General features: G+C 40.4%; 1 protein-coding gene across 1 annotated transcript; it reads right to left on the bottom strand.

The window, feature by feature from the left end:
• Positions 1-988: 988 nt before the first annotated feature.
• LOC131951237 (sorbitol dehydrogenase-like) lies at positions 989-8,916 on the bottom strand. The gene is made up of 9 exons (XM_059313580.1): positions 8,821-8,916; positions 8,576-8,609; positions 7,513-7,677; positions 7,098-7,257; positions 5,443-5,561; positions 4,710-4,775; positions 3,716-3,897; positions 3,381-3,502; positions 989-2,033 (listed from the first exon to the last, which is right to left on the bottom strand). Exons 1-9 carry the CDS (start codon positions 8,869-8,871, stop codon positions 1,883-1,885), a joined length of 1,050 nt encoding a protein of 349 aa, XP_059169563.1. The 5' UTR covers positions 8,872-8,916; the 3' UTR covers positions 989-1,882.
• Positions 8,917-11,195: the final 2,279 nt, after the last annotated feature.

Below are 11,195 nucleotides of genomic sequence, written 5' to 3'. Positions count from 1 at the left end.
GTATTCATGTGTTATTAGTATTTAAAATATTTTCTTCTTATTTAATTGTGGATGTTAATGTTATTAATATTTAGATAAACATGTTTTCAGCTCTGGAACTCTTCCTTGAATGGAATTATTTACAGAGCTATGGTTGTAAATTGCCATATAATGTCTGACTCACATGCACAATAATTAATTTTCAGAAATTAAATTATGTGAATATTTCAATTTACATTTCTGTTTTGTTTCTTTCATTTTAAATTTTTATAATATTTTTTATAAAAAAAAAAAACAGATTTTTCTAGCTAGTTGGTTGAAAAATGTCTTGAAAATTATTTTTAGCCAAATCTGCCTATTGTGATAGTAAATAGATCTTTGGTAATCTCTTGAGATCAGGGAATGGCCTTGTTTATCTTCTTGTCTGGCAGTTGTTGAGTACTTTAATTGTCCCTGAAGTTCTACACATTCTAGATTGAAATTAGTGGTGTCTCTTTTTAGTTGAAATCCACCAATTATGTAAGTCTGAATGAATGCATGTTAAAGTAAATAAACTTCCCTTTTGAACCTGACGGTCCACGGGGTAAGTTACCTGTTTATGTGACCTCGGCATATGAACTATGAAGGGATAGTGTGGTCAGCAGTATATCTAGTTGTCTTTGCTGGTGCTAACAAGATTCAGGTAACCATCAGAGCTGAGTATCTTAGGGACATTGTACTGATTTGAACCCAGATTCGAACTCGAGGCTTTCTGGTTATCAGTCCTATACTCTTGCGTTCAACCATGCCGACACATCTGAATATACTTGCTCATCACATATTTCAAAACACATCATAACAGGACATAAATTGAGGCATGTTCAAAAGTTCAAAATGTAATTTGAATTAACACACATCGGAAAAATACAATTATTTCATTCATGATCGCTTGTAAGCAGTACTGCTGTAAACAATTTTATACACAGTGAATAAAGACGACAGAAAACATAAGTAACACAAGAAATGTGAAGAAATTTGGTAGATTTATCATTGTGTATTGTTTTTAAGGCACTTGGTAACATTGCTTTAAAAATCAATTTACATTTTATGAATTTGTATACTTTTTAATTATAGAGACATTTAGAAACTAGCCAATCTTATAGAGATGTGGTATGCATATGATATCTGAGGATTAGCCAATCTTACATAGATGTAAGCACATGTCATCTAAAGACTAAAGATCACTCAATCTTACATAGATGTAAGCACATGACATCTGAAGACTAAAGATCACCCAATCTTACATAGATGTAAGCACATGACATCTAAAGACTAAAGATCACCCAATCTTACATAGATGTAAGCACATGTCATCTGAAGACTAAAGATCACCCAATCTTACATAGATGTAAGTACATGACATCTGAAGACTAAAGATCACCCAATCTTACATAGATGTAAGCACATGACATCTGAAGACTAAAGATCACCCAATCTTACATAGATGTAAGCACATGACATCTGAAGACTAAAGATCACCCAATCTTACATAGATGTAAGCACATGTCATCTAAAGACTAAAGATCACTCAATCTTACATAGATGTAAGCACATGAATCTGAAGACTAAAGATCACCCAATCTTACATAGATGTAAGCACATGTCATCTAAAGACTAAAGATCACACAATCTTACATAGATGTAAGCACATGACATCTGAAGACTAAAGATCACCCAATCTTACATAGATGTAAGCACATGACATCTGAAGACTAAAGATCACCCAATCTTACATAGATGTAAGCACATGACATCTTAAGACTAAAGATCAACCAATCTTACATAGATGTACACATGACATCTAAAGACTAAAGATCACCCAAACTTACATAGATGTAAGCACATGACATTTGATGACATCTTCCTATGCCTGACAGTTGATGACAACTTTGATTGATTCTCCTCGTCTTATCAGGTCCATTCCGACCTTGACCTTGTCTAATGGCAGCCGATGTGAGATGACAGACTTGACATCCACTTTTCCACTGGACACTAGTTCAACACACTCTGGGAAACTGGACACGGTTAAACATTAGACTGGACACTAGTTCAACACACTCTGGGAAACTGGACACGGTCATACATTAGACTGGACACTAGTTCAACACATTCTGGGAAACTGGACACGGTCATACATTAGACTGGACACTAGTTCAACACACTCTGGGAAACTGGTCAAACATTAGACTGGACACTAGTTCAACACACTCTGGGAAACTGGACACGGTCAAACATTAGACTGGACACTAGTTCAACACACTCTGGGAAACTGGACACGGTTAAACATTAGTCTGGCTATTTTATGATACAGCATCACATTGTAACATACTAAAGCAACTTAACTGAGTAATAACAGCCATATACTTCAGTATCAGATGAAGACAACCCTAATTGTAGAGTTCAAATAGTTCACGAGTTTGACAATGAAAGCTATTGAATAGATATGTCAATCAGAAGACTACAGGTGTAATTGTTGATCATTTCACCAATCCTACCCAAACATTTATATTTGCACACTTTTTAGTTTAGAGAAAATGCTACTAGTATGTTGATAAATATCTAACTCAAAATGTCAGTGTTACAATGTTATGGTAAAATGACAAAATGTCAATGGTTGATGTCAGTGTCAAAATGTCAAGTGTCGCTACCACTACCTGTGACATACCTGTCAATGCTAGCAAAAAGCTACCACTACCTGTGACATACCTGTCAATGCTACCAAAAAGCTACCACTACCTGTAACATACCTGTCAATGCTACCAAAAAGCTACCACTACCTGTGACATACCTGTCAATGCTACCAAAAAGCTACCACCACCTCTGACATACCTGTCAATGTTACCAAAAAGCTACCACTACCTGTGACATACCTGTCAATGCTACCAAAAAGCTACCACAACCTGTGACATACCTGTCGATGCTAGCAAAAAGCTACCATTACCTGTGACATTCCTGTCAATGCTACCAAAAAGCTACCACTACCTGTGACATACCTGTCTATGCTACCAAAAAGCTACCATTACCTGTGACATTCCTGTCAATGCTACCAAAAAGCTACCACTACCTGTGACATACCTGTCGATGCTACCAAAAAGCTACCATTACCTGTGACATACCTGTCGATGCTACCAAAAAGCTACCATTACCTGTGACATACCTGTCAATGCTACCAAAAAGCTACCACTACCTGTGACATACCTGTCGATGCTACCAAAAAGCTACCACTACCTGTGACATACCTGTCGATGCTACCAAAAAGCTACCACTACCTGTGACATACCTGTCGATGCTACCAAAAAGCTACCACTACCTGTGACATACCTGTCTATGCTACCAAAAAGCTACCACTACCTGTAACATACCTGCCGATGCTGGCAAAAGCCCCCAGGACGTCTATCTCCCTGAAGGCCGCCATCCCCAGGTGCACGTGCATGGCCATCTCACCAAACCCCAGCATCAGGACTTTACCCCCGGGTCTGCAAGTCTGGGGTGGGTGGGGGTGGGGGTCAAAGGTCAAATAGAAAAACATTAAAGCAGTTAAGACATAACTAAACAAATGACAATCTAGCCGATGGTCAAATATAATGACAGTTGTATGTACATAAATATCAAAGTGAACAAAGGTCTATAGGTATACGTATATGTAAACATATACAAGTTGGCTACATAACAACAAGATTTAAAACGTGCTGATTACATGAATAGCTGCATCCACCGTTCCCTTCCCTCCACTACACTCAAAGCAGACGTCAGCAGCGCCCCCTAGAGCAGACTTCAACTCCTCACCCAGTGCCTGGGGGTCGGACATTGGTGAACGTGGCTTTAGTGTGACGTCAGCGCCAAGCTTGGACGCCAGAACCAGGCGAGTTTCATTGATGTCTGTCGGTAAACGGAAATCTGGTCTTCACAAGGTAACACAAAAACGTACGGAATAAAACCATTTTTCACAAGGTAACACACAAACGTACGGAATAAAACTAGTCTTGACAAGGTAACACACACACGTACGGAATAAAACTAGTCTTGACAAGGTAACACACAAACGTACGGAAAAAAACTCCGCCGCCCTCCCCCCCCCCCCCTCCCCCCCCCCCGCCCCACGAAGAAAGTCTACCGCCCCCCGATCGAGAGGGAATTAGGGAATTTATATAGTAAACATACAATTTTACTGGTGTCCACCCTCCCTCCCCGGACTCGAAAATATCAAGTGCCCCCCCCCCCCCCCCCCCGGAGAAAAAAGTCTGGAAGAAACACTGCACACAAACATACGGAATAAAACTTCACTAGGTAACACAAACACCCTGTACTAAATAAAACTAGTTTTCACAAGGTAACTAACACTGACCAAAACTGGGTTTTAATAAGGAAATATACATACTTTTAAGAAACTATCTTGAAATTAACAAGCAACCATAATGAGTACACTGGAAATTAGACATTAAAAACAAATTGCGCTATTGGTAACCAAAGATCCCCCCTCCCTCTCCCCCACAGGATACACAAAACGTTTTTGAAGTTAGGTGAGGCCATGCAAGGTCTCTGGGAGTGTCACACCAACTGACGCACTGGTCACACGTCTAAGTGATCAAATAGCCGTCCAATGGTCCAGAAACGGCCGTCCAATGGTCCAGAAATAACCGCCCAATAGTCCAGAAATAACCGTCCAATGGTCAAGATATAAATCCACTCACCGACCATCAACACACGCCCAGCACCGTAGGCTTTAGCACTCTGCATGGTGAACAGACCTATGGGACCTGGAGATAAGGATATGTTTAAGGATATCTTTACTGCTCTGGCTGGAGGGTATAGTTAAGTTATAAGTAAGTAGTTAAGTAACAGACCATGGGGCTAGTGAAGTAGAGTTGACCTGATATACTGCTAACTTCTACCTCGTTCTTAATTCTAGTGTTGGTCGGGATTCTCCCCACAACACAAGTATTACGTTTCATACAGGCAACTGACTCCAAGTTCAGACGGTTTTTCTTTCTAGATTTGCTTTCATAGCCTTTTGGGGGAAGTTCAAACTGGGGACTTTTCGGTTCAGCAGCCATGAGCTTAACCGACCCAACCACACCTATTTCATACTGCTAACAATGTATACAGTTTTGTCATGGGGGTAGATCTATACAACAAACCACCACCCATCCTAAAAATTACACCTCCCCTCCTAAAATAAACCACCACCCCTCCTAAAAAAACACCTCCCCTAAAAAAACACCTCCCCTCCTAAAAAAAAATACACCTCGCCTCCTAAAAAAAAAATAAACCTCGCCTCCTAAAAAAAAAATACACCTCGCCTCCTAAAAAAAAAAAAACACCTCGCCTCCTAAAAAAAAATACACCTCGCCTCCTAAAAAAAAAAACACCTCGCCTCCTAAAAAAAAAAATACACCTCGCCTCCTAAAAAACCCAACTCATCACCTGCTCCAAAAACCACGACGGCATCACCAGGCACCATACGAGCCCGCTTGACACCGTAGACAGCCACAGACAGAGGTTCTATCAGAGCTCCTTCTTCAAGACTCACGTTCTCCGGCAGTCTACAATTGTAAACAAGAATAAATAGGGTTATTTCCCTTTGACTGTTGTGAAAAGAAATGCGCACAATGGCAATTTTATTAAAGAAATAGTGAAATATAAAACATACTTAACAGTCTTTTGTAATATTAATTCGTGAATAATTTCACTAGTATATTATTCTGTCAAAAAATGAGTATGTGACTTGTCTTAGCAGTCAATACAAGTTACATGACTGAAGACTTAAGTCAATCACGAGTATTTGAATGACCTCACATGTCAGTTTATTAAAGTTGACTTACTGTACCGGAAAACAGCGGGCACATAAAGAACTTCATTTGTCAATAACGGTATTATAACTTACTTAGTTACTGGGTAACGGTATTATAACTTACTTAAGTATTAGGTAAGGGGCAGCGGACAGGCCTTACTGGAGTGTAACACAAAACTTGAGTTACGGGCCTACTCAGATCACTCAATTAATCATTGCGCGTTTTATTGTTTTCATTGAACGTTGATTTTAAAATGATCCTACGATGATCATCGATTACTACATAACTTCTCCTTGTCCATTGTAATTGTGCTTTTGTCAGGTTTTATTACGGTTGTAAATTTTTTCCCTACCGGTCGAGCAATTTATTTTTTTTTTTAATCTTTAACAATACAAGATGAATACTGACTTGAGATGGTAAGAAAACGGTCTGAGCCAGACCATCACGATAGGAACTCGACCGTGAAACTTGCAGGAATAAAAGATTTGAGATCTTCACCAGTCAGTCAGCTAGCGTTACGATGTTTCTTTCCATGTTCAGGTGTGTGTGCGTGTGAGCGTGTGTGTGAGCGTGTGTGTGTATGTGAGAGAGAGAGAGAGAGATAGATGGGGGGGGGGTAGAGAGAGGGGATAGCCATGTTTTCTTACTCACCAGAAGAGGCGTCTAGAGTCCTCTCAAAATTTAAATTCCTGTAAGATTATAGCATCTAGCAGTCTCCCCCATCCCTGTATACCAACCAGGGTTTCTCTCTCACACACACATACATACACACATACTCTCGCTCACACTCTTAAGGCTAACAGAGCTAAAAATTGAGCTTAAAAATGGGTATGGGGGTTTTTTGGGCTTTTCCAAGATGAAAATTATAAATGTTAATGAAATATTAGTGCAAATAAAAATTAAATGTTTTTTTTTTGTTTTAAATTGACTCATGTAAAAGTTAGGTGGAAAAAACTTTCTCTTAAATGTCGGCTCGTGTGGTAGGCCTGTCTCCCATCACCTCCCCACCACCAGGCTACACCCCTCACCCCCCTTACCTGTAGAACCTTTCAACTGGCCCTGTCCCCATCACCTCCCTACCCACCCCACCACCAGACCACACCCCTGACTCCCCTTACCTGTAGCACCTGTCGACTGGCCCTGTCCTCCATCACCTCCCCACCTACCCCACCACCAGACCACACCCCTGACTCCCCTTACCTGTAGCACCTGTCGACTGGCCCTGTCCTCCATCACCTCCCCACCTACCCCACCCACCCCTCCACACCCCTGACCCCCCCCTCTTACCTGTAGCACCTGTCGGCTGGGGCCGTCATGAATGTGGCGAACCCCCCGTCCACCTGCATGACCCCCGCCTCACGCATGTTCTCACACAGGTTACCACGCCCCCCACGGCAGTAGCGGCACGTGACGCACGTCCGGCACGGGTCAACGGCCACACGGTCTCCTGGACACACAAGACAAGAGGGGGGGGGGGTAGAGATTGTTTTAACATCTGTTAGATATAGTCTTCTATGAACGCTAAACCAGCTTCTAATATGTATAAAAAGGTACGCTAGAATACGTATACATTTTAAATCCCAAAATGTTGATCTACATTTCTGCCTAGTTTTTGTTTTTGTTGAATTAAATGTTGAAATTTAACACTTTATAAAGCACGCAGCTGGTAGTTACAATGATTTAAAGACAAGTACATACTGACCCACGGCTAAACTGGTGACCCCCGGGCCTAACTTGCTGACTGTGCCGCTGGTTTCGTGACCCAATGTGATTGGTTCCTTAATGACGATGTGGTCAAGTTGACCTTCATCAAAGAGATGGACATCAGTTCGGCAAAGGCCGACAGTGGACATTTCCAGCAGGACATCTGAAATGTTGACCTTCGGTGTTGACTCAATCATTGGAGGGTGGGATTGAAGGGGGATGAGGGGGTAGGGATACAATTGTTTGCCGTGGAAGTTGTTTTTTTTTTCTTTTAAATTGACTCAGACTACATTTTCGGGATTTGACCAGTTTAAAAATAGACCTGTGGGTATTTTGTGACGGGTTCATGGGGCAGACGAAGTAGAGTTTACTTATTTCTGTGATCTCAGCATTTCAAGGGAAAGTGTGGTTAGCACTATGCCCATTCGACCTTGACTTTCTCCATCATATGTCACAGACTCATTTGAGTCCGGGATCTGAACCAACGACTTTCGAGTAAGCAGTGGTAATCTCTACCACCCAACCAAGCCCTTCCTAATAAGGCAACCCTGAACGGCTTATCTTGACAGTAAGGTTTGGTTACATTTTCAGAGAGAGAAAATCAGGACAGTTGTATGTCTCATGGTGTGGGCGGTACATCCCATAATGTGGGCGGTACATCCCATAATGTGGGCGGTACGTCCCATAATGTGGGCGGTACGTCCCATAATGTGGGCGGTACGTCCCATAATGTGGGCGTTACGTCCCATAATGTGGGCGGTACATCCCATAATGTGGGCGGTACGTCCCATAATGTGGGCGGTACGTCCCATAATGTGGGCGGTACGTCCCATAATGTGGACGGTACATCCCATAATGTGAGTAGTATGTCCCATAATGTGGGCGGTCCATCCCATTATGTGGGTAGTGTGCCCCACAGTGTGGGTGGTATGTCTTGTGTATGCTATATCATTAATGAAAGAGTCTAGAGTACCACAACAGATACAAAAGATATCTTGAGGTATCTCTGTCACTAGGCCAGACATTAAAAAACCTGATCATACAGAATTTAAACGACTCACAATTTTCATCGGGTTCTGGCACCGGCACAGTTTCCTGTTGGATAAAATTTTCAGAGCTTTAACACCAATATCAACCGTTCTACATTTGCTGGGTTACTAGAACAATCGTTTGTATCGCTTTGTTTGATATACAAATATACATTGACAGACTACCAAACAAACAAAAACCAAACTAGAAGTACATAGACATAGAGCGGTAAAATAAAAACGAATGACATCAAATGACCTGGACAAAACATACTGACCAGACGTAAATCTTGTTTGCCGTGCAATCTGACGGCTCTGTGGACGGCCATCTTGTCGATGTGCCAGAAGATGGTGGCGTTATCTCCCCTAGTGTGTAATGTAACTGTGGCCGTGTTTTTATCTGGTTCATACACGGTCAGACTCGTGACCCAGACTTCCAACTACGTTACTGTAACTCCGTTCTCTATTCAATAGAAATATTTTTACTGTAACTCCGCTCTCTATTCAATAGAAATATTTTTACTGTAACTCCGTTCTCTATTCAATAAATATTTTTTACTGTAACTCCGTTCTCTATTCAATAGAAATAGTTTTACTGTAACTCCGTTCTCTATTCAATCGAAATATTTTTACTGTAACTCCGTTCTCTATTCAATAGAAATATTTTTACTGTAACTCCGTTCTCTATTCAATAGAAATATTTTTACTTTAACTCCGTTCTCTATTCAATAGAAATATTTTTACTGTAATTCCGTTCTCTATTCAACAGAAATATTTTTACTGTAACTCCGTTCTCTATTCAATAGAAATATTTTTACTGTAACTCCGTTCTCTATTCAATAGAAATATTTTTACTGTAACTCCGTTCTCTATTAAATAGAAATATTTTTACAGTAACTCCGTTCTTGATTCAATAGAAATATTTTTACTGTAACTCCGTTCTCTATTCAATAGAATTTTTTTTTACTGTAACTCCGGTCTCGATTCAGTAGAATTTTTTTTACTGTAACTCCGTTCTCTATTCAATAGAAATATTAAAGTATTGTGATTAGGGGCCTACTTGGTGAATGTCAAAATAACGAAAGAAAAAAAAATGACAAATGAATCTGTAGAATTGTTTATTGTTCCAACCTTCTGTATGTCACAAACAATCACATACGTGTAGGCCTGCAACTTAATTTACCAATATGATTTGTGTCTTTTATTATATTCTATTCCATCCACCGCCCACCCCCTCCCCAAACACACTACATAAACCAAGCCACAGTATGCGAGCTACTGACCTACAGAACTTCATGTATTCAGGACAAAACCTAGCGTATAATTAACGTTTGGTGTTGTCCTAACCCCTACTCCACCCCACCTCTTATTCCAACCCACTACTACTCCGTCCCACCCTTAATCCGCCCCACCCCTAATTCCACCCCACCCTTTCGCCGCCCCACCCCCACAATCGGTCACTCTTTGACACGTTTGTAATTTAACACTAGCTTGCCTTAGTTAATAACATGAACAATGTGTATGTGTTGAATTGTCTTCTCATTGAGTGACCAACTGTGTCCGTGATATTTAGCACGTTAGAGAATATCGAAATGCCGGTACGTATTGGAATAGTACGAAACATGTATTGGGAGAATATGAGAGATGTATTGGGAGAATATGAGAAATGTATTGGGAGAATATGAGAAATGTATTGGGAGAATATGAAAAATGTATTGGGAGAATATGAAAAATGTATTGGGAGAATATGAGAAATGTATTGGGAGAATATAAGAAATGTATTGGGAGAATATGAGAGATGTATTGGGAGAATATGAGAAATGTATTGGGAGAATATGAAAAATGTATTGGGAGAATATGAAAAATGTATTGGGAGAATATGAGAAATGTGTTGGAAGAATATGAGAAATGTATTGGGAGAATATGAGAAATGTATTAGAAGAAATTAAGAAATGTATTGTGAAAATATGAGAAATGCCGGTATGTATGTGGATAATATGTCAAATATTATTGGGAGAATATGAGAAAGTTTGGTTACTATTGTGCGGAAATGAGAATTGCTTGTATCTGTGTGAAGAAAAATATTTACAGTTTATCTCTCTGTCAGGACAAAAAAAGGCATGTGATCGTACATCGTTAGGCTAACAGACATCAGGATTTCATTTTCTACTTACAATACGGAACTGTAGGGCCATTTGTCATGTTTCATAATTCAAGCACCGACGACAACACCTACCACAACACCTACCACAACACACATCACAACACCTCGCCACAACACCCTTCACAACACCCTCCCCATATTCATTACCTAATTATGTTTTCACAGTACATCATGTAACATGGGTGTTAAGATGTGTCAAGTTCCAACATTTTCAACAAAAGATTGCACTTTAAATATGTCGACTTCTTTCTACTTTTGAGCCAGTAGAAAGACACCAAAGTGTGTCTGTGTCTATCAGCCTTATTTGATTGTACCATCACGTTAGGTAACCAACGCCAACTTGACGTCACTGAACTACAGCTTTTGCCTGGTGCTGGAGTTGGTTTACACGTGCAGAGTGTGAGTACTAGCCACCGGGCACGTAACGGCCAGCGATGCTAGGGAACAATGGAATGAAAGGTTTTTAAACGCTCGTGCTTTTTGAGTTCA

The sequence above is a fragment of the Physella acuta genome, unplaced genomic scaffold (assembly GCF_028476545.2).
Source record: "Physella acuta isolate Inbredline_101_S28 unplaced genomic scaffold, ASM2847654v3 ptg000805l, whole genome shotgun sequence".
Taxonomy (NCBI): domain Eukaryota; kingdom Metazoa; phylum Mollusca; class Gastropoda; family Physidae; genus Physella; species Physella acuta.
Note: the sequence above shows the minus strand (reverse complement) of the source record. Positions and strands in the feature narration are given on the sequence as shown.

Bases quoted from the DNA above. Each gene is read 5' to 3' on its own strand.
- LOC131951237 (XM_059313580.1), bottom strand. From the start codon at position 8,871: ATGGCCGTCCACAGAGCCGTCAGATTGCACGGCAAACAAGATTTACGT. The intron at 7,258-7,512 runs GTCAGTATGTAC...TTGTGTGTCCAG, and splicing joins GGTCACCAGTTTAGCCGTGG to GAGACCGTGTGGCCGTTGAC. The intron at 5,562-7,097 runs GTAAGAGGGGGG...TTACAATTGTAG, and splicing joins CCAGCCGACAGGTGCTACAG to ACTGCCGGAGAACGTGAGTC.